The 24,770-nt window shown below is 38.4% G+C and overlaps 2 protein-coding genes across 4 annotated transcripts in view; both read right to left on the reverse strand.

The window, feature by feature from the left end:
• Positions 1 to 6,252, reverse strand: part of lepr (leptin receptor) — a 39,721-nt gene extending 33,469 nt beyond the window's left edge. The window contains exon 1 of the mRNA XM_053322006.1: positions 6,053 to 6,252. Coding sequence (XP_053177981.1) covers positions 6,053 to 6,224 — 172 coding nt within the window. The 5' untranslated portion in view covers positions 6,225 to 6,252. The remainder of the gene's footprint in view (positions 1 to 6,052) is intronic.
• Positions 6,253 to 11,585: 5,333 nt separating this feature from the next.
• The window catches only part of dnajc6 (DnaJ (Hsp40) homolog, subfamily C, member 6), a 37,024-nt gene continuing 23,839 nt past the window's right edge, over positions 11,586 to 24,770 (reverse strand). For 2 of the 3 annotated variants that reach the window (XM_053322203.1, XM_053322202.1), the window contains exons 10-18: positions 24,533 to 24,726; positions 21,693 to 22,058; positions 20,909 to 21,052; positions 19,959 to 20,060; positions 19,594 to 19,731; positions 19,181 to 19,516; positions 18,459 to 18,607; positions 17,842 to 18,018; positions 11,586 to 14,718 (exon numbers count right to left, since the gene is read on the reverse strand). In XM_053322203.1, the coding sequence (XP_053178178.1) occupies positions 14,617 to 14,718; positions 17,842 to 18,018; positions 18,459 to 18,607; positions 19,181 to 19,516; positions 19,594 to 19,731; positions 19,959 to 20,060; positions 20,909 to 21,052; positions 21,693 to 22,058; positions 24,533 to 24,726 (1,708 nt within the window). In that variant the 3' untranslated portion in view covers positions 11,586 to 14,616. The remainder of the gene's footprint in view (positions 14,719 to 17,841; positions 18,019 to 18,458; positions 18,608 to 19,180; positions 19,517 to 19,593; positions 19,732 to 19,958; positions 20,061 to 20,908; positions 21,053 to 21,692; positions 22,059 to 24,532; positions 24,727 to 24,770) is intronic. The other variant, XM_053322204.1, reaches the window with a different exon arrangement.

A 24,770-nucleotide genomic window follows, 5' to 3' on the forward strand; every position in this document is an offset into this window, starting at 1 on the left:
AGAAAAGGGTTGCATAATGGACAGTTGTCAAAAAGTATAAAGTAGGCTTGTCATTGCCTCCTCTGCATATACATTTTAAGAAATGTGACCAATTTTATGAATTTTCATGGGACAACACAGTATTTTTCCACTGAATTAACAGAGGAGCTTTTCAGCTGCACAGCTGAACAGAAGACCCAGCAACACCTGCCAAATATCAAGTCTTGGGAGAGAAGAGGCAGACGGGGAAAGTGTCAGAGAGGCGGAGGAAAAAGAGAGTGAGTCAAGGTAGCCTATGAGCAAACCAGCATGTGGCACAATAACATTTTAAAGGGGTGCTGATGCCAGTAGCACCACTTATGGTATGTTTATGTCTTATTGAAATTACAACACAGGACAAACCTTTCAGCTGTTTGTCTGTCTGTCTGTCTGTCGGTCTGTCTGTTATGTTGTTTGGACGGGTTGTTCACACAGAGGGAAAAAAACAGAGGCAGAGGCACTAAAACTAAAAAGCTAATAGGAGCACAGACCCAATTGATTTATGGTAGAATCAGACAATGGAAGTTCAATCCCTGTTTATTCCATTTCATTTATTAACACGTTATCATTTTAATTAATGTGCTTGTCAGTTGATATATATGCAGTTCTCAAGAAATAATAAGCTATCGACCTGTTCTGAACAGGCATGTTTTGAATGGGCACTGCACCAGTCACCTAGAAATGTAATGTCTTTGGGGTTTTTCAATTTGATCACTTCACCTTGTGCCCTGAGGATTTTTTACTATTAAAAGCTAAATCATTGCCTAATAATCAGAATAATCATTAGTTGAACCCTAGTTTATATTTTTCTTGCTCTGTTTCTTGCATAGAGCTTTGCTAATGTGTTGCAACACACTTTTAGCTGAATTGAGGTGACGTGTACATTTATGACGCAATAAACCCACCCACCCAATCACTGTGTGTGTGTGTGTGTGTGTGTGTGTGTGTATGCATGCGTGTGTGTGTGTGTGTGTCTGTGAATGCACTTAGCAAAAGCTGCCTGCAGTAGTATATGATTGTTATGTCTCACAGTACTTAACAAAGCTAATAGATGAATTAGCAATAATACTCTACCCACCAGCAGGACTGTGGGATGATTCTTACTGTAACATCAGAGACCAAAGCAAAAGGCTGATATTATTTCTTCTTATTCATCTTGTAGTCGTATCTCCCTCTCTGTCGTATCTCCCTCTCTGTGTCTTACACACACTCTGACATAAGCACACATCATCACACAGCCTGCGGCAGTGTGTGAACGATGATGTGATGAAATGATAGCAAAGTATTGACTGTCGGCTTGTTCTTTGTACTGCCGTAACTGCATCATCAAAGCATGATGGAGTCACTCATAAAACCACAATAACACCCTTACCCTGGGATACAATCTCCATCTTGTTTCTACACACAGACACAAGCACAGTCATACATTCAACTGTTCTGTCACTTGTTCCACACTAAGTTATGTGCTCATTTACTCACACAGCTTCTCTCTTTCCCCTTTGAGACAGAGAAAATATGAAATTGTAAAGGAGTATCCCTCTTCTTTCCATCTTTCCAGAGAGAAAACAAATATGGAAAGAATTACAGAGAAAGACTGAAGGAGAGAAAATGTTGAGGTGCCATGCCAAGTCTGTACGTCATCAGATTTTATTATCTAAAATCTAGTAAAGCCATCTCCTCCAGCCAGAACAATAAAGACATAGTGAGGGAGTAGTGCAGGGGACTGATATCAACGATATCTGGTGACCTGTCATGGTTACATTCAAACTGCTGTCAGCTTGATATAAGTTTTTGACTGCTTGGAAGCTAATTATTGCAAGTATTTTTAGCAAATTGTCTTTATCTACTGATATTAATTAAACATTTTATATACAATGGGATGTCCAAAATCCCAGTTCTGTTGTTTTCACAGTTATAATGATTGTGCACATCACAATACACATGTCCTGTTGTGCAATAATAACTTTGAAATTTTAGGTTCATAACTGCAACCGACAGCAGCAACATGTTGGGTTTCCAAGCCACTGGGAGTATCATGTTTCTATATAATGCCCCTAATTCCCCAACCAGCCACTCCTGTCTGCATGAGTTGATGTTTTCATTCAGCACCCACTTGCACTAAAGCAGTGTGCATCAGACAATAATATCCAGTTAGCTCTTTCTTTTAGTCATACTCAGTTCTCTACCTTAATGTCTCACTGAATCCAGCACAGGACAGAGCACCAGATTGCACCTTGAGCCAATCAAATTGTCTTATTCTTCTAAATGACAGCTCTGAGGTTATAACACCTGGTAGGGAAGTGTCATCTGAGTTGCACTGAAGCAAAGTTTCTCAATATTTTTCTGATTGAAAGTGCTCTTTTTGCTGTCTGGGGCCATATAATCTCATATATTACTTAGTTTATTAGTTTATTTTGCATTCAAATGTTTTCTGAGGAAACAGTTTGCAAATGTGGTTTGAGTTTATGGGTTAGTCAGTATGGGTTAATCAGTCACCTGATTCCATAAATAATTGACAATGTTGTTTATTTTCTTTGTAATCAAACTGCTCCTACATTATGGCTTGTCACGAGCCTAAGAGCAGACATTTTAGCTGTCTTGAGGAAAAAGTTTGATGTCTAACAAAACACTGAAAGGTAGGATATAAAAAACAAAAGAGATTGGAGCGCTTGGAAAGTTGAGTGGCAGCCTCCCTGGTTCGAATCTGGAAAGGGACCTTTATGCAGATCACTCCCCTCCCTCTCATCCTGTTTCCTGTCGGCCTATCTGCCATTACTGTACTTACAAATAAAGGCAAAAAATTTCCCAAATTAAGTTTTTAATAAAGCAAAAGAAATTGAAAGAATGTTAAACATAATGCCAGTATATCAGTTCATCTTGGGTTTCTTTAACAGTTTTGTTTATCCAGCCCTGTGCTTTTCCAATTTTCCATTCCAGCAACATTACAATGATGCACTTTTTTTTAGAGATTATTTAGGATATATACATATATATATATATATATATGTTTGCCTTTAATGGACAGCTGATAGTAGATAAGCAGACTGAAAACAGAGTGAGAGGCTGGGACCATTAGGGCCCTTAGCTGTGACATTTCTGATGACTGTTACAGATCAAGCACTGAGGACATGAGCACTTCGCTGGAAACTAGTGTGTGTTTTTATGTTCCTAAACTGAATAAGTTACCACAAAACAAAAAATACAAAACATGACACATAACCTAAATGTTGAGAATGAATTAGTGTGAAAGCAACAGCAGTGGTAAGAGAGTGCTCCTATGTGATGGATAAATCAAGATTTAAATAATGAAGAGGACAGCAATAATGGAGAGGAAGCAACACACTGAATTAAACAAAGTAAGAGAATTTCATTTTTACTGAAAGTCCATGATGTAGATATTTTCCATTCAGTGTAAATCAGGTGAAGTCACTGCATTATATTTAAAAGCATTAAATTATCCTATACCACGAAACAACAATTGAGACAAAACACTTTCTTGACAGACCCACAGCGCCAGAACATTTGGTCATGATGCGATGATTATGAGCGTTAATGGTGTGGAACCAAGCTGGTGATTCACCGGAAAGCAGACAGACGGATACAAAATAAAAACCCAGACACATGCACAGATATAACTGATAGCAGAAGGCTACATTACCCATGATCCTCAGCCAGCGTTGCTATGGAGACGAACAGTCCAGTTTGGAGTCCACCTTACAAAACTTTTACTATTCTACCTAACTATCCACTTGTAATTATTGAATTTATTCCACACTGATTAGGATTTGTGTGTGCAGCTGGTTCATGGAGTTCACCCCCTCCACACACACACTGACACACACACACACACACACACACACACACACACACGTGTATCAGACACTAAGAGGCATGACAAAGCGTGGGTTGATGACCTGGGAATGGGTTCAGCATTAAATGTAATCTGCTGCTTGGGGGGTTAAGTGCTGTCAGACCAAGAACATGCAGCCTAAAATGTAGACTTTACAGTTCCCTGTGACCTTGAATGGCAATAAGCAGGTACACAGAGAATGGATAAATGGACCTAGTTATTGATAAAAGCTTTAATCTTCCATATTGAATAACCATCCTTTTTGACAAGCAAGTTGAGAGTTGCAACCATGATTTACTAACCAGGTCATCATGGAGCTAAGTCAAAACACATCCTCAGTTGAATTTCTTTTCAGGAAATCAGAATGGCAGATACCTATTACTACTGTTCAATCCATCGCCTCGCCATTAACAGTGTGACCTCCACAATGTCCAGCTGAAAGTTTCCATCAACCACCTGCATCTAGAATCCTGAGCGTCCATGCTGTCAGCTATTTCTATATGAAATTCCACTTAATGAAGATGCCATCAATGGAATCTTTATCTGTTGATATTGCCTTCCCAATTGATCTGTCTTTATTGAACTGAACTAACAAAACTATTTCTCAAGCAATTTTTTATAATGTTTTTCACCATTTTCCTGTAACTGTAATCAGCACCAGAAGATTAGTAATTTCCAGAAAATTATAAGAAAATAGAGAACAGAGTATAATTAAATCTTGGTGGAGAAGTACTTTTTAAATTTTATTTTGTTGGTCCCTAAAATGTATCACATTTAAATTTGATTAATAAACTGAGCATACACATCCTGGAATATGCCTAAAACAACACACACTATTTATTTAAGTTGCTCACCGTTGAAATTGCACAGAAAAAAAAACTACTGAGGACAAGACCTTAGTGTCCAACAGCCCGGCCTGCAGAGTGGACATGAAAATCAACGTTTAACTCCTGTGTAAATTCAGCCCTAAAGGTCCAACTGAGTAAATAGCACAGTACAGAGGCCCCTCATCACCATGGAGATGTCTGTGACCATAATCTCACCTTTTGCACTCCTTAGTTTTAAATGAACCACACGGGTCGAATGGGCAGCAAATTGCACCCTGCAAAATGACCACGGCTGTTATCTCTGACACAGATTGAGAAACAGGAGGTTGAAGCCAGTCTGGTCAGCTTTTGCCCGAGGCTCAGCTGTGGTCAAAGTACCTGATATCACGCAGTGGCTAGCTCTCAAGTTTAAATGTTTGTTTGAACATGAGCAGTGATACAACAAGATACAACATTTGTGACACAAAGGGAGAGCTTTGAGGTAGAAAGCAAAAGTTTGGACTTGAATAAATTGTAATGGATTTTCAACACAAGCTTCATATTTTGTGATTTGAAAGGAGTAAGTGAGCATTTTATTGTTGTTTAGAAAGAGAAACAAGAAGCTAAATAATGTCCTTGTGTCTGTTGTGTTAAAGGAATAGTTTGACATTTTGGTAAATTATTATTTATTATCTTGCAGAGAGTTACAGTAATATGAGAGGATCAATACCACTATCATATCCACCAGTTGGATATGAAGCTACAGACAACAGGTGGTTACATCACCCTGGTTCTGTCTATATACAAAACTATTTGCAAGCAAGCAAACAGAGCCTCGAAATCTTATTAATGAACAAATGCATCTGACAGCAAGACTCTGGGGGGTTACTGCTTCCTGTCAGTACAAATCACTCCTTAAAACTGCAACATGACATTTTTACAGTTGATTTACCATGATATATTGTATAAGAACATTTTAGAGGTGTGCTTTATAAGCAGGTTAGCCATTCTCCACTTCTTCCAGTCTTAAGGTTAAGCTTGGCTAAATACATCATGATTCCAGCTATTTTATTGTGGATTTGAATTGGCTTCTGAATTCAAATATGTACAAACAAAAGAGAGAAAGTTATTTAAAAGAATCAATAACAAAAGATTCAGCTTGAGTTCATGTCTCCAGGGAAAGATACAATAAAGTTACAAGACAGAGATAACAAGACAAACAGCAACACAAGAACTAGTGACTCAAGATTAAACCAATAAGAAACTTGACAGTGTTGTTTTAAATGTTCAGTCAGATAGGCAGAGTGTGTGAGTAATTCATGGCACAGCTTTTCATATCGTATGAAATGTTATAACAGTGATTGAGAAATGTACTCACCAGCTGCCCCATACCAGTGGATCCACAGATATACAACATATAAAATAAAGATTCTCTTCCGGCTGACATCCTGAATGCTTGTAGTAGACTGGGACCTGGCATTGTCAACAGTACTTGTAGGGAAAATCCTACACACCAAGAGCTTTATGTGCGACTGTGTGTCTCTGGGCATGACGGGCTATTTCTGACTCGGGGTGTCAGAATACACACCAATCCCTCACAACACTGCACAGAGACCAGAATGTGCATGCATGTATTGGCGCTAACCTCTGCATTTACAGGTGTAAGTGACTGTAGAAGTGTGGATGACATGAGGATTAGATTATTCTGGATAAAAGCCATTTCTATTTTTGTGTGCTTGTTCATGGACTAGATGTTTATATTTGTAGTTGTGGGCACACACAGGGATTTTACAGAGACTTAGAGAAACAAGAGCTTTATGCAAAGATTACCCGCTGTCAGTGGTTCTTTTTAAATTTTCCCCTCCTCCGGTTGAGGCACAGAGGGGTTTTCTGTGTGTGTGCACACTTGATCCCATAATTCCTCTGACGCAGTCTAGCCAAGGGCAGCCTTTGGGTTGCAATGCTACACCATTTACAGCAAACTGATCCTAACTAGGCCAAATAAATTCTGGGATACAATCCCTTATCAGTGAGATAGGAAACAAACCTAGTTCATGTTGTTGTAAGCATTTAAATAAATCATGTCTGTTTAGATAGAGGGTGGTGTGTTCACTGCACTACAACCCATGATAATCAATGTTGTTTTTTTATTACTACAGTGGATTAAATGATTATGTGTAATGTGAAAGGGCTCACTCTTTGTGTCATCAACTCTGCAGCTAATTTTTTGGTTTTATGAACCTTTGACCTATTGTACACTGCCTATCACCAAACAGCAAACAAAGTTACAGATTAGCTAGTGAACATTGTGGATCATTTAGCATTTACCAGTTAAGTATTTTCCTTAGGAGCTGGTAGAGAGCAAATCAGAGCTAGAATGAGAATGGCTATGAAAACTTATAGATTAATCAGTGGAAGCAGCGAAGAAGAAGAAGAAGAAGAAGAAGAAGAAGAAGAAGAAGAGAGGCAAATAGCAACAAACCCTAACAACAGCCATTTTCGAACTCAAAACTTTTTTTTAAAATGCCTGTAAAAGTTATTAATAAAGTTCTATTGTTATTTTCCATCACAGCTGCAGTTAGATCTAACCGACGGCCGTGAAGTGTCAGAGCCAAAAGGAGAACCTATTTTTAAACTGCCAGTAAGATGTTTCGTTGTAAAACTGTGCTGACTGAGCAATCAGAGAGTTGACCTGCATGATCCCTGAGTAGTTTCATAACACCAAATGACTTTCAATCTCGAGCAGAGCAAATTATCCCCAAATTGATCATAAACCAGTTTTTAAGTTTTATTACTCAAAAATTATGTGAACATCTTTTTGCAACTTTATTCTCAAAAACAGGTTATTGGAAGAAGGCTTGCATTTTCTGGAACCCTAAATATAGAACTGAGATTGAGTATATTTTAAGAGTATTATCTTTAAAAGAAAAAGAAAAAAGAAAACCGTTTTAGAGGTTTATGGGCTCTGCAACTCAGTAGACATCAGGCTTCTGTTGTTACATATTAAGATAACACTTGTGGCTTGTGGTTTGTTCTCTTCTGTGAAAGATGAACTTGAGCATGAAACGCCCAAAACAGCATTGAAACTTAATGTAATGTTCTGTTTCTGCTTCCTGTGTGAAATCTACTCACCAAAGCAGCTCTATCACAGTCTCCTGGCATGCAAGATACATATTGTTGTTCATGCACATACACACACACACAGACACACACACACACACACACACACACACACACACACACACACACACACACACACACACACACACAAACATACTAAAGCAGCATGATTCTTCACTCTTATTGCATCACACATGTAGATATATTTCAAAATGCTCTGAGAAGTCACTGCATGTTACATTTCGTGGAATTCAGAGTACTTTACTGAATCAGATGTTTAACTGCATAAAAAGTGTAGAAATATGTCCTCTCAGCACAAAGAGAGCAGTGGCAAGAAAAACTACTCTAATAAAAAAAATCATATTAAAACTCTTGACATTCACATAGACATAAAACAGATGTCTTTAATCTGTGATATGTTGAAGCAAACTAGCTCCTACAGTAACATGGTTTGTTTTAGCACCAATATCTCCACCCAAACATTCACTTATTTTCAGTCACTCCATACTGTATGTGTCCCCCTGACATTATTACTGTAGGAACCCACTTATAGAGAACCTTGAGAATGAAATTAATGCATCTACATTGATATTCCCAAGTCTGTAATGGCTGCATTTTGATCACAAGACAATGAGCCTGTACTTAAGTACATACAATTTCAGTGAGGCCTAGTTACAGTATGCAGAGGTCAAAGAGCTGATGACCACAATGACAACTATTTTTGGCAGCGTGGAGTGATGGACTTTAAATTAGTTTGTTTCCTTGCTTTCCCACACTGATAGAGCCTGTGGATAGAAACAAGAAATAAAATTGCTTTGTTCTATCAGACAATCACTCTGGCTCAGATTGACATATCTCAAGAAATACTGGATGGATTGTCATACACCTTTTTACAGACATGTATGGTACGCTGAAGATGAAGCCTACAGACATTGATGACCCCCTGTCTTTTCCTCTGCTGCAGCCATGATATTAACATTGAATAAAATATCTTAACTGCTGTTGGATTTGCCATGACAGGTACAGACATTCGTCACCCCTAGATGATGAATCATTGATTTGGGTTGTCACGTTGCAGAGCTGTTGCTTGGCTGTAGACTCTGCTATCACTTTATTTTATAACATTTTTAATATGTTTTTAAAGACTGTTTAAATTTTTAGAACTGCAAAACACCTTGAAATCAAAGACAGTTATTCCTCTGAGGGACCTTAAAGTTTTATTACATTAACTGACATTCTTTATAATGTTTGTGATTGTTATAAGTAGCAATGTCTGCGAGTGTGTAAGATAATTGTTTTGTGATTGTGATGTGAATGAACCATCTCACTGTGATCCCATGTATATAATATGTTACCTGTCCTCTCTCTTTTGCAAAAGAGATCTTGAGATAAATCAATGAGATTTCCTGAATAAATAAAGCTGAAACATGATAACATTTATCTTCTATCTGCTGGTCAATAAGGACTCTTGGGGGGTAAGAATAATCCATCACTACTCCTTTTGATATGACAGGTTTAAATTCACTGATGGCCATATAATGACCTTGTTTAGTTCCGATTACCATGCGAAAATGTTTTCTTTTACTGAGTTCCCACACTGAAGTAGTAGTATCTTGGGAGACATGGACATTTCCCAGGGATTCAAGACAACATCAGCACAGAGTGTGCTTTATAACAACCCTTAGGTTTGTTTTTGTCTTTTTAAGACATGTATTCATATGGTATTAAGCAGACCAGTACACTGTTTTCCAGAAAACAGAAATTGTCTTACTTTTAGGAAGACAGTTACACACAGCCAGTCACATAAGAGTCCAGCAGGAGCTCTTTCTTCAAATGAACACTGGAACATTTAGGGGTTAAGTGCTTTTATGAGTAAATTGGTAGCAGTGCTTCACAGAGGGAGTACACCTTAACAACTTCACAGCTTCTCTGTCAGTATCGATGCATAAAAACAATGTTCACTTGATTAAATACCATCTGCCATTTTGTCAAAACAAGGTGCACCCTGTCCAGGTGAACCTTGAATTTATTCACAATACTTTCAACACTGCTGTGTCAAGAACTGCATGTGATTCATTAGCTTTGATTGGGCCTAATTATTAAATGTCAAAGTTCACGTGACTTTTTGACCTCATCCCCTGTCTTTACATGATCACTTCTCTTCACAGTACATTTATCAGTGCTATTAAATGTTTATATTGTTATTATGCTGTGCTATACTAGAGCCTAAACACTCTGGGAAACTCTGTTAAACTGTACAGAACTAACTATTCAGTTTGGGCATGTAGCTTTTTTCAAGTGATAATCAGTCCAATCAATAAGTGAAACCAATCAAATTAAATTAAGTAGATAACCAGTGATTTGTATGCTCACACTACCTACCTCAGGAAGGATGTTGAGGTTATAACAAATGTTTTTTTCACAGATACAGGCAGGAAAATATGTTCATTGTTGCTCACAGGGATCAGATACCAGAGATCTTTTCAGGTATGCAGTGTATAGAGCACACAGGGCACTGCATGCATGCCGTCTATGCTTATAATGATTTATTAGTGGGGTAAGAAAAGTGTGACCCTAACCCTAACCTACTCATGTGAATTGACATATAAAGATAAATCATCCTGTTATCTCAAATATAACATATAAGAGCAACTCCCACCATTAGATGTACTGGTAGCTTTCCATTTTTGTTCATATTTATTATAATTTTCTCATACGTTTGATCATATAGCTACATTAAGTAGCAGTAAATCGATTAACCGTCTGGTGGTAACATCCCTGAATATGTCTACATGCTTGTTTATGTCTGACTTACCCCAAATGTAGGCATCCATGGCTCTGCTGATATCAATACGTTTACCTGAAACTCTTTGTATGTAGAACTTGACATATAGATGAGACTTGTGCTTAAAGGTGTATGGTATTGCAGAAAATAAAACATGAGCATGTGATTATGGTCTTCATCCATCGGCACTTAATCTCCCTCAGGAAGTGCGTCAGCACTGTCAGCAGAGAGGAGTTAGAAGGGGGGAAAAAGGAGTGCAGCAGTAACTATATTTAACAATGAATCACTGATTGGGGGGGGGGGGGGTTCTTTTCAATTACAATAACTTTCCTTTTGGATGGTTAAACAATAAAACTGCAGACCCATTTTTCCCGGATTTGGGCCCAAGGGAAAACATATCAACCCCTAAGTGGTCACATATTAGAGATTATATGAAGCACATGTAGTGAACAAAAGCATTGTAATGCAGCTCGTTGTTACAGCCTGGGTTCATTTACATTAGAAACATGGTCCCCAACCACAAACTAAAGGCATCATCTCCAAGAGAAATAATTTGTATCATTGATCAATCACTATTTGTATCAAGTAAAGGATGCATTTTTATATGGAAAAGTTATCATATTGACTGAATGATTGAAAAACAGACAGATATTGAGCACGTTCTACTGTTGATTGAAAGAAGAGAAAAATAAGCAGTAACTTTCCATCTAATTTACCTGAGAGCACACAGCATGAGTCATTTAAAACATTCCCAGAGTGAGTTGTACACTACTACCCTCTAGTGATCGGAAGGAGAAACACTATCTGTGCCAAATGTACTGGATAGGAACACATGGGATCAAAAAAACAACAAAAGAACAAGAAACCAAGAAAACATCATATTAGTGACTGATGGCGGTTTGTTTTAAGATTACCAATGTGATTCCTTTTTCTTTTTTTAAAACTTTTTTCCCCCAGTACAATTAGAGAAGCAAATCAAACATACTCAGAGGAAAGAGCATCTGTTTTCTGTTTACTATTTATTTCTGTGCACTGCACTTGATCATTATGTACATCCTGTAACAGTAAACAGAACTGAAAAGGAACACATGAACAGAATTGTACACATTTTAGTAATACTTTAACAGCAGACAGGCAAACACATAACGTACAGTAGTCTGTATCCAAATCAGATCATTTCCATACATACCACAACTTCAAACAACACACATCCATTGACTACAATATAGAGGTTAGCTTTTAATATAGCTGTAAGATTGCAGATAGAGAGTTCAGTCAGCGAGGGAGCTTATGAGGGTTATTTCACATGTAGGTCCTCGGTGTAAATAGAGCACAGAAGCACATATTACACACTTCCTGTGTCTGGTAGGAGTTCTTCAGCATTTTCTACTCAGAGTCTTTTTTAAGGACCCATTTCATAATCTGGCTCCAGTGATATGGTGAGCACCACATTTGAGTCCCCTGATCCATTTCGGGTCCCAAACCGGTTTAAGAAACAGCAGTCAGACTCTTTTTACACTGGTCAGTATTCACTCAACATCCTAAGTGTAGATGAGCAAAGTGAGAATAATGGATAAAAATGAATTCCAACAAAGGGACATTATGATGGTTAAGTATCTTATCCATCAACTCAATCTCCAAAACACACAGAAAGCATGAAAACAGTAATGATGTTAAGAACTTAAACATAAAGGCAGATATTTTGCTCAATTTGTGCGTTAAAAATGATTCAAGACACATTTTATTTTTTAATCAGTAAACATTTAAGTGGATTTTACAGTAGAACGTTTGTATAAACAAAGCTGAAAGATGAGAATGGTATAGAGTCACAATCATATTAGTATCTTTTGAGAACCTCAAACCACCAAATTGTGTTTTCAAAAATTGAGAATTGCTTAATTTCCTTCACGATAATATTAAGTCATATATATTTACTGTTTTCTTATATATTTCTGTCATTGGCCCATGGGCTTCATCCCAGGGTTTTAAAAAACTTTTACACAAGGAGGTAATATCCCTAAAACATGTACCAAAGGCATGGGAGAGAACATTATACAGAGGAACAATCACATCAGTCAGTATGTTAATGAAATTATATGAGGAGAGATTTAAGTTCACATCTGTATTGGATTCAAACTATTAGAAACAGCACCTGCAACATGTACAGCTCCTAACAAAAGGTTGACACATTGAGCCACATGTGCTGTACCTCACACTTGATATGATACAGTACCTGTATTAACTGTCCAGACAAAAGCTGCATGATTATTATAAATAAAAGTGTCAGTGCTGTGACAGAAATGTCTCACAAAGGTAAACAAATGATATAAAGTAATAAAAGAAAAAAATATTGCAGCTGCTGCAAATAAACCAGTTTTGACTGTGATAGTGAGAGCAGATATGTAGAATCTTAGTGAAATTAGGAATTTAAAATATGAACATATAAGATACAGTACAGCACATTCATTCACTCATCAGTTTGACATGATTTACAGGCCGTCTTATGACAAAATCATCCATGTCTGCAAAATCAAATCATGACTCTTATTGCATCGTAGGGAGTTTGTTGGACTGATGTTTGAGCACAGTTATGTGATTGCTGTAGTTTGGAAAACAATAGTGAAGTCTATAAAATGCTATACTGACAAAAACTGTGATATGGTCTGACAAGGTACTCCCCTTGCTAGTTTGTCAGTTAGTCAGTTGGTGAATGAAAGAAAATGGTCCAAAAAATATTCAGCTTTAAAAACACAAGATAAGGACATGTGCATTTAGTTTGAACCCAAATGGAGCAGCCCTGATGCACAAATCAAAAATGAACATGAAGAAAAATGAATGAATAAATAAATAACAATGACTTTCCTTCAAAGCTGCACAGATTAAAGTAGTCAGTTTGTGCTTTCACTGAGCTCCCCCGGTTGCGATCATGCAAAAATACATCTTACTGTATGAGCGAGAATGCATGAGGCCTCAAGGTGCTTCACGTATGGATCTGTACATGTGCTAATCCTAAAATATACAATGTCCAATTTGCAGCAAACACAGAAAAACACGACTCGATAAGATCAGACGTACCAATGATATCACCGCTATGTTTCGTCCACCATATTAATACTAAGTCAGGAGTGGAAATTTTTTAGCAGCCTTCTAACATGTGTTTTTATTGTAGAGACCCACAAAAATCTTAATTAGTTTTTTTCATTTTCAGTATTAGTCTCAAAAGCAACAAAGGTTCTCTGCTTTCATCCTTTTGCACTTTCATGAAACTTTCTAAATTAGACAGATAATTGCTCATTTGTATTTCAAAACAGCCAATTTGTGAAGAAAAACAGGTTTGGTGTAAGTTCAATTTCACTTCAATCAGTGAGAAAAATATACATTTATGATGCAGTTCCTTTTTTTGTAGTTTCATTTCAAAACTGGATTAGATATCACAATATTTTCAATTTTCACATGCAGTACATAGTTAAATCTACTTCCTGAAGAGAATGTGTTGAAAATGACTTGATTGTTGCTAAATGTTTGCTGTGCCTTACAGACTAGTTAGCGCTCTGAATTATTTTTTTTGAGCAGCCTGCAAAAAAAAAAGAAAGAAAAAAGCTTGTTCATTTTCACTCACTGATTTGTTTGTCTATCTTATCTTGTGTGATTATTGTCTATCTGAGAATCAAGAGTTGCTCTGTTTTGTCAGACATCCCGGTGACTCTGCTTTGATTGGTGGGTAGGTTCAGGGCTATGGACAATCGACAAGGAAGGACAATGTTGCACCACAAAGAGTAGGTAGATAAACTGGAGCTACAGTACAGGGAGTCTTTTCTTACACTGTTTAGTCTGGACACTGTAGTTCTGCAGCCAACTGGATGTTTTGTGTTTGCGTGTCGCAAAGAGAAGAGAAGCATGGGTCAAAGCACAGGTATAAAGGCAGATGTTGTGGGTTGTGGCTGTAGTATGTTGACCAGAGTGGTGACACATTTCAGGTTAGATAACAGAATCTGCAGGGACATCACTCTCATCACTCACTTCCTATCACTCTTTCCTCAGTAGAGGGGTTTTTGTCCTTGGCTTTCAAATTCCGACCAGGCGTCATTTAGCTCCATGAAAATCATCTTGGCATATTGTTCATAGGGTTGTCCTGTCGCCTATGATGGAAGAGAGAAAAACACAAACCGGTTACACCCATAAGAAAACCAGCTTCAAGCATGTTGCACTACTGCCCCCAACAGTCATACCAGGCAGGTGTTTTGCCTTAGGCACTCACCTGATAATTAAACACCAGCTTTGACATTACTGGACTACGGCCAAAAAACTAAAAGGTGACGTGCTTTAAAGATTGAGCAAAGAGATAGGGATGCAGCACTTTTTAGTCATACATAAAACAGTGTTTATGTACTCCAAGACTGCAGGCAACCAAGAACCATGTAAACAAACTGACACATGAGAACATCAATGTAACCAACTGGAAAGGGTAACAAAAAGGTAGGTGAAAAAAAAGTGATGTAAACATGACAAAACATAAAAATTAACCAGAGAAACACATAAAACAGTCTAAAACATGAGCTCATACTCCATAAAATCACACAGCATTGCAATAAAACTATACTTTCCAACATTTCTAAACACTTTCCCTAATACATTTAATCAATTAAAAATAGTTAAATAATAAACTACTATTTATATAGGATTTTTCTTAGACAAAAATGTTTTTGGGAGACGGTAGTCTTTAGTTGAGATAAGTCACCAATGAAAACTGATTGAAGATAAAAGGAGTGTTTGTACTCTGATGATTAAAACACATTTTGTAACCATCAAGTCTGCATGTCCTGTATTGCGTATCCGCTTAATATAAATCCACACTGTGTGTTTATAAGTGTTCATGTGTGTACTCGAACGTGTCCAGATTTTCCTGCGTTTAAAGTATGTGTGCTTATATGCATTTAGTTTACTTTTTCTTGTCATTACTAACTGTGCTAATGTTTCTGTGGGATTATGCAACTGAATCATATCTGACCTACAGCTGCCTCAATGTCTGGACATCCTGTTTTGGTGATAGAAATCCTGCCGTCTTGTAATGATTGATCTTGTGATTCACTCACTAGATCCTTGAGATTGGGTATATTTAGGGGTTGCACCTACACGCTTGTCCTGATAAAAGAGAGGATGAATACAGGGGAAAGAGTCCACTAGCTCTTATTTCACAGCAGGTCTTAGAGCCTGAATTCCTGGACAGCAGAGAGAACAAAGGCTCATGACTGAAACCACAAGTAAGAACATTTTATTGGCTAGTGTTGCCTTACCATTCATAAGCTTTTTGTTTAATTTATGACAGGGTAGCTATTCTATATTCACTTTATGCATTTCACAGGTAAAATTTGCCTCCTGGACTCCAGATGATAGGGCTGATGTTCATCTTAAGCCTGGTGAATACTGCTACTTGAAGTAAACGCATCCACAAAAGTCTCACTGTGAAGAATAAGCCAGATTTTGTGGATTCATGACTTCCATTTCAAGAATGCTGACTGTCCGATATCTCTTGACGCTGATCCTGGTGGAGTCCATCATGGGAGCTCCACAGGCCAGGAAACCCCCGGATGTAAGAGTGGATAATATCAATATTTTCCTAACAATGGCATGGCAAGTCGCCAACCACATACACCCTAATTCCAGCTGTTATGTCTGTGGCCTCATGCCTTACACTGCAGGAGAAGGCTTACCTCTGATGGCCTTACCTGCCTCTGACTGCGACACCTGCCACCTGCTGCATATTCCCTTGTCTCAGTCTTATTCTCACCCTGATTGCCCACGTATCTCCAAAATGAGACCTCTTAACTGTTCTGGAAGGCATTCAAACTGCAACAGATGTCTAGAAACACCAAAACCTGTCCCCATACAGCTCCTTCCTCAGCCATTCCCTTGGTGCCTTGAGAATGACGGCAAGAGACCAGTGGGAGAATCTTCCTGCCTTCGTACTTTTAAATGGGACCCACAACACACTGACATTGAATTTAAATCTCTGGATTCTGTGCCCCAGCAGTGTTTGAAAGATGCGGGCCAGGCTCGCCTCAGTGCTCTAGCTCACCGAACTGCCAGCTGTTCCATATCCTCTCCTGTGGGAATGTACTGGGTGTGTGGAAACCTAGCATACCCATATCTTCCGGTGGATTACAAAGGACGCTGTGGCTTAGCATACATCATCCCAGCTATGAGAGTGTCTAAATCTCTGCCAAAGAAATCTCTTCCTAAACGAGGACGACGTGGAGTTTCAGATATCTTTGGGACACATCATCAGTCACCCTTCAAAAATAGCCTTGGTCCCCTTCTCCCTTTTTATGGCGTTATGTCTGCTTTAGATCAAATTGCTGATTTGTCTCATGCAATAGAAATTATCGCAAATGAAACTGGTAAGGCTCTGATGCTTTTGTCAAGTGAACTCAGCTCTGTTAGACTACTAGCATTACAAAACAGAGCTGCATTGGATTTTCTGTTAGCAGCCCAAGGAGGAACTTGTGCGGTTATCGGTTCTGAATGTTGTACCTTTGTGCCTGAATATAATGCCACTATTGGTAATATAATTCGTCACCTTCATGATACTGCTAGCTCTATTCACCAGGATAGTAGTTCTTTATTTGACTGGATGAAAACTGCTTTTGGATATCTGACTTATCACTTTGTCGGGGTGCTTGTTTTCATCATATTTCTTTCTTTATTTATATCATGTGTGAAGAAGTTCATATTCAATCTTAATTAATGCACAAACAACCTTTTCCAGTATTACTTTCTGTCTGAAATTATAAAAGAAGGCTGTGTTGACACTGAGGATTTGTGCTTGTATTGCCTGGATACTGCCAATCAACTCTAATCAAACCAAACCAACACAGTCCTGATGAAGTAGATATGCAAGAGTTTTAAATGATTAAAATTTGTAATAAGTAAATGTTTTTATAAGCTGTTGACTGTTGCTTATTTAGTCATTTATGTTTAATGTTACAGCAAACTTCTTATTTCTGGCCACTTGGGGGCAGCAGAAACAAGCTGTAAAGACAACACTGACAAAGGTTTAGAGTGAACATAACTTTTAAGTTATTATGTTATGATTAAATAATGTTATGTCTGGTTGCATATTGCTTCTGTGAGTCTCTGTATCAATTAATGAGCTGTCAATAGTTTTTGTTGTTCCTTCACTGCTGTCTAAATAAATAAAACACTAAAAACATTAGAGAGGTCTTGTACTCTGGCCCTGAAGATGAAGTTTATCACTGTCTTACCTTATCTGGGTGGACGACAAGGACTGCTTTGCGGTAGACCTTCTTGACCTGTTCTGGAGTAACCAGGTCAGCCATGCCCACAGGCTTCCAGCGTGTCTCTCCCTCCCACAGCACAGTATGCATGGTGGACAGCAGGGCACGGATGTTACGCTCCTTCCCCTCGATCCAGTCCAGAATCTGGGACACAAACGTGGTTGGTTAAGGAAGGGGAACCATTAGACACTCATGACCAGTTCTGTAACAGTTGTTAATGCTTGGAAATGCTTTGAGTTACTTTGGCTTTGATAAAATGTTTTTAAAGGAGTAATTAGTGGAACGAAAGTTTAGTCGTGCAAGACTACAGTGGTTGCTTAATTAATCCTGGAATAAACAGAAATGATTTAACAGCCAAAAGTTTTTGAGTACACCATCCTACTTTTGGGAACAATTGAATTACTTCTTCTGTGCTACACTGGATAAACAGGTGACCCAAAAACCCAAAGGAAAGTCATGTAAATCTGTAAGAGTCAAGAGTCACTTCATTCTGTTTCTCACAGAAACATTGAAAGCAGAAAAGGAATAACAAATTACTCCTTCTCATTTATACATAGATGTACTAAGTAGCACATCACTCCTACCTTTATTTTCTCAGGGTCCATCTCTTTGGCCATCTCCTCCTTCCTCATCTCTGCTATAGTCCTGGGCCCTTTCTTCTCTTTGGTCCCTGAAAAGCCCTGACCAGAGAGCAGGTCATCAAAGTTGGCGGCCGAGGCCTTGGGCTTAGTACCTGCAAGAAAGAGATACAAATGGAAAGAGAGAAAACACACTTTTTCAGCTTCACAGCCACTTCTCGTCCTCTAAAATTAAATGCAATGCACTATGAAAAACTGTGATCAATGGATTCCTTTATATATGAATAAAGGCACCACCATCAAATTGGTTATGTATTAAAAAAAACCCAAGTATTACAACAACTTTTGTACTCTATTTTTCAAAATATATTAAAATTGATTTGAAAACTGATTTTCATATCATAATCATGCAGTCATATTCTGATCTGGTTGAAATTCTGTGATTAACCACTTTTTAAAAACCTGCAACAGCAGCAGACTAGAAAGCACTTACATTGCATGAAGGTCATGACCACTGAGTTATTGCTATCTAAATGTATCATGTGCCACCTAGAGGTGAAATACCATTCATTTTTTCTCAGTTGATACAAAACGTGCTAGTGTAATCTCAGTTTTACTGTCAAGAATTCTAGAAATCCATGTGAATATTATACACTGCCAAGAATTCAACAAATCAACAACATTTGTAGCATAACAACATTACAACATCCTTCCATGTTTTTTCTCACCCATGGCACTCTGTGCTTTGACTCCAGCACTGGGTGAGCCTCCTCCCATTGCAGAGAAGCTGACGTTATAGTTGGGTCGATTCTGGGGCGACGTGTGAGGCATGGAGGTGTGGCTGGGGCTGGGTTTTGGCTGTGGGGTAGGGCCTTGTCCTTGGGATTGCCATCCTCCACCACCTCCAGCACCAGGCTGCCACGAGGGGAAGCCAGCTCCCGTTTGGGGCTGCCATCCTCCTGTGTGCTGGGGAGATGGAGGAGGCCGCGACGGGGAGCCCATGGGAGGAAATGAAGGGGTTGTTCCTGTAGGAGTGGTGGGCTTGCTGGAGAAGCCAGAGCCCCCTGAAAGAAATTGATAGTTATAAGGCAGAAGAGATGGTGGCGAGAAAGACAGAAATGGACAATTTCTACTGACTCACCTCCAAAGCTTCCCCCCAGGTTGCCTATGTCAGCGAATGGGTCCAGGGTGTTTGGCTTGGTTTGATGGGTGGGGGTGCTGTTGACCGAGCTTGTGGGGCTGGTAGTGGCTGATCGACTGCCTATACCGAATCCAGCTCCTATATTTTTGAAAAAATGTATATATCATATATAAAAAGATATTCTTATATTTTTGAGCCCAATTGTTACTCTGAGCCTCACGTAGCACTGTTTATAATCTTATAGAGATCTTTCTGTCTGTTTCAAACAGTCTGTGGTGTCTGTAACACCACCAGCTTAGGATAAACCACAGACAGGTTTAGATATATTAAAGTATTAGACTGTGTGACTGTGTGGTTTGGTGTACCTGTGTTTGTGGTAGCGGTCCTGTTCCAGTCCCAGCCTCCCATGGCATTTTGTTGCTGAATGTTGACAGTTGGAGTGGTGGGCGGGATGGGGGAACTCCGACCTATTCAAGCACATAAAGGTTTGTCACAGACGGAGCACACAGTGAATGGGAACTGAGCAACATGAACCCACACAGGCAGAGAAAATAATATCGAAAGTTTAAGTCTCAGGCTTTGTTAGGGGGCTGTTAGAGGTTTGAGGATGTTTAAAAAAGACCTAAAAACATCAGCACCCAGAGAAGTCATGTACAACTTATTAGAGATTGACAACTACTACTACAAATATTTTAAGCCTATTAGGCTTGGGACAGGTTAAGGCCTGTTTTTCATTGTATGGTGTGAGTTTGGGTTGGGTAAAAGCCAATAATATGAAAATAATTGTTGATACTAAGTATTACTGTTTTAAAATTAGCATGATACCCTGACTATAATGTATACAGGTCATCATACACACACTGCTCTGTAGAAATGTGAAGTCTAAAGAAAAGTCTAAATGTAAAGTAAGAGAATTTCTTGCCATGTTTAAAGTTAAAGTATTGGCTTCAGTCTGACTTCAGGTTGAAACATGTTTAGGTTGAACGTGAACTATCAAGACTGTGCTGTTTTACTATTACTGTGGAATAGTAATGAGACAGGCTGCAAATACTTATCATGCAAACTCATTCAGTGCCAAACATACAGAAGCAATATGGAAAAGCTGTCTCTTGCAAAGCCAGCATCTGAGAGCTACAAAAGTAAAAAAGCTATCAAAACACAGAGTTAATGCATGGAGACAATCACAATGCACACTTGTGTTAGGGCATGGCAGTGGACACGCACATGCTGTATAACATGCCTTACCTTTAAGTGGGGCAGTCTACAAAAACCTTTTCATATCAGTGTGCAGCAGAGCAGCAAAAGCATGCCTTACCCAGGCTTGTAGGTTGCATGGTGGGTGATGGAGAGCGAGTAGCATGCAGGAAGGGGTCTGGCTGCCCCATGTTACCTGGTCCAAGGAGTGAGCCCATCATGTCCTGAGGCTTAGGCATGGGACCCGCCCCAAAGGGATCAAACGCTGAGGTAAAAAAACATAGCCACCACTGTTACTGTTTAATTTTAGAGAATGAGATGACAAGACATTTTTCTAAATTATATTTTTTTCAACTTTTGCATCACAGATATGTAGTGCCATTGAGTTTCAATGTATAATACTGTATATATGCACTAGATTTATATAAGTAGGAAAATCACTGTAAAAATGATTAATGTGATAATGTGCTGTGTATGTTTTTTTTAACCGTTTCTGACCTGTGACAAATTTCCAAATTTTCATGAATGATTTCAATTTTCTATTTGAGATTTTGAGTAAAGTATATTTTTTCCATATTTCATTTATTTACAGTATTCAGCAGTATTATACGACATTATTTTACATATTCATATAGTTAATAAATATTAACTATATGAATTTGATAAAATAATCTTAACTCAAGGCTTATTTATTAACTGATAAAAAAAAATAAAATGTGGTTGAAAGTGCCAGAATAATTTAGTAAGCGTATACTACTATTTCCAAGGCCAAGAATCTTTCGTCTACTTTCTTTCATGCTATATCAGGCTTTAAAAATCTACTGAAACCCTGACTGCATACTGTACCAAGCCTTCCAAGTGTACTCCTTTTTTTATGTTTTAATTGACTTACAAACTTATCTCACCTGGGGCAGGAGAGGGACATGGTGAGGCGGTGCTGGGGGCTACTTTGTGTGGTGTGGACTGGGTGGATGAAGCCCCACTGGTTGGCTGGGGAGGAGCCCCAAACAAGTCCCCAAGGAGGTCAGTAGTTGGAGCTGCAGTACTCAGAGGCTGAGATGAGGGACATGGAGTCCCTCCATCAAGTCCAAGAAGATCCACTTCCTCAGCGGGTGCTTGGGCAGCATGTGTTGGACCAGGGGGGTCGGGTTTCTGGGGGGCTGTACTGGTGCTGCTTCGCTGACTGGAAAGAGACAGCATCTCATCATCTGAGGGCTCACTTTCTTCACCATGGGCCTTACCATCTGGGCCTCCATGGGGCCTGGTTGGCTCTGTAGGAGGATGAGACAGAGACAGAAGGAAAGAGGTAGAGAAAGAAATAAACAAAGGAAAAATGCAGTGTATTAGCAAAAGTAAGTGGCATGTAAAGTGGAGAAAGTAACAAGTGGAAAAGAAGCTGACAGGAAATGAATTGGGGCAAAGTAGACAGAATCACAGAGTAGGTTAAGAGAAAAAGGGACAAGAGCGAAGTAGGGAATAATGGGAAACTACGTAGGTCATCTTTGCTACAAGAATAAACTAGTCTCCTGATACTGTGTGCTATAATAAACTATGTTGCACACTTTGTAATCTGCCACTGGTAGCTGCTATTAGCTAATTAGAGAGGATAATGCCTAAAAAGCACAATAAATCTAATCATTAAACATAAAGTACACTTTTAAAGAAAGAGCATGATTTACAGTAAGACTATAAACTTTGTCTTTAGCTAGTATTAATCAAGAGCAATATTTCACTTTGGTAGAGCATTTTCATTTGTACCACTTACGGCTGCACTGTTTTCCCCCTTATAGTACATCCATTGGTAATCATTACTGGAATACTGTGTTTTTCCCCACTGTTCCTCATATCTACAAATATATATTTAAGGAACATTTTTTCCATGCATAGAGAGAGCAAAATATATACGTGACAAGTTAGGAATTTCTCACTGTAGTTATTTATTCAGGTTCCCATTGGGTTGGTAATGCCAGAGGCATCAACAGTAAAAATTTCTACCAAAATGATATATCACTACATAGCAAGGACGGGATTGATTTCAATTCAATCAGTACAGATTGTTAAAGGTAATAGCCAAGTGATTTTCTAATAAAAGATTTGTTTGTCAATAAGGTCAATATTTAAAACTAATACTACTCATACACATTTGTATGATTGAATTGAAGGTGCACTGAACCAAGCCCTGCTTAACTAACATCACTGAACTGTACAGTTTATCTAACAGGTCTGTGCTCTCCTCTACTGTCTTACCCTCCAGATCCAAGCCCTCCATCTCATCTTGTAGGAACAAAAATAAAAGTGAGTTCATTAGTTTGTTTGTGGGTTTGCATGTAAATGTCTATGAATGTGTTTTTGCACATTAGCTTCAACAAGTATACTACAATAGCTAGTTAGCTTTTGAATGATCTATAGCAAGTGTGAACCATCTAATCTGTGCATAGAAATGAGAGTATGTCAGTGTATGTGCATACACTCAATAATCTTTATTTGTTCCCGAGGGGTTATTAAAATGTCAAGCATATAAAAACAAACGATAAAACAGACAAAATTAAAAACATCTCCCAAGTGTTAACTACGCTTAAAAAGTGTGTGATTTGTTGGGGTTTTAGGGTGGTGGGAGGAGGGTGAGTGTTATGTTGCAAAACTCTCATTATTTCACAATCAAGAAAATATCTTATTAAATCAAACTTTTCTCATTATAACATGATAAGTTGGTTAATTGCTATGACAAGAACACTTCCATGTCATTAGGAAGGATTCTTTGTTTATTTGTTTTTGGAGGTCCTTGTTTTGCTACACTTGTGAGAACCACTGTGAGTTTTGGCCTACAACGATATCTGTTTTGTGAGTGAATAAACCTTAGGTTAGTTTAGGGTTAGGGCTAGGGTTTAGGGTAAATTTAGGATTATGAATAGTATCAAGTAAGGGTAAATGGTTAGCTGCCATGGAGTAGATATAGTCAGCAGAATGTAAACAAAAAGATAGGTATCATTTCGAATTCACATGACATTTAAGATGGGAACTTTATCCAACAAAAGAAAGTAAAAACAAACAGTGTCCTAATGTGTATACACTGAGATTCAGACTTTAAATTTAAAGATTTGTCTGAAATATGTATTAGAGAGTGTTGGTTGTCAATCCAGCAGGATATAAATTTACATTTTTTGGTTATATGTTTCCCATACAACTTGGTGTTAGGTCCATTTTAGATGGCTCACTAGCACTAACTAGCTTGTAAGAGTTGAACTCTCAACTAAAGTTAGTGTACTTTTTGTTACACTTATTTAAAAAAAAGCAACTAAAAAAAACTTCATAGGCTTCAAGAGATTTATGACTGCATTGTTGCATACTACTACTACTGACATGGATGCTAGTGATAGAAAATTATATTGTTGAATAATAACAATATCACTATTTAACGCTTTTTAAAATAATGTGTTGTTTACACATTTTACAGTATGGTGGATACCAATCATGTTTGAGCTTTTCAGCAAGACTCATCCAAAGAAAACCTCTGTGAGAGAAAATACCAGGGACCAAAGAGATTAACACAATCTAGTCTGAAGTATGGCAGGATTTTGGCTTGCTATTTCACAAAACTGTTAGATAAATTAATGACAGTTAAGCCAATACTGTGGTAATCTGAAGTCCTCACAGATGTCCTTATAGAGCCTTCCAAATCAAGTATGGCTTACATGTACAACAGTGCCAATGTTTGTCCCCAGTGTTCCCATCAATCCCACAGTACCAGCAATAGCAAGCGCGTCCTGATGTTCCTGGTGGCAGGAGAAAAGCACACTGGGGTTGAGGTCTTTACAGGGGAACTGCTCCCACGGTGGCGTCAGGTCTTTCTGCTTGTCCACCCCTTCGACCTCCACGTCAAAAATCACATGGAAGAGCTGGGGATACTTCTCGGGAGAGTCACATGCATCCAGCTCTGGTCTGTGAGGAGAAATAAGGTGTATGAGGAACAAAATGTAAGAGTG

This window comes from Scomber japonicus, chromosome 7 (assembly GCF_027409825.1).
Source record: "Scomber japonicus isolate fScoJap1 chromosome 7, fScoJap1.pri, whole genome shotgun sequence".
NCBI classification, from domain to species: domain Eukaryota; kingdom Metazoa; phylum Chordata; class Actinopteri; order Scombriformes; family Scombridae; genus Scomber; species Scomber japonicus.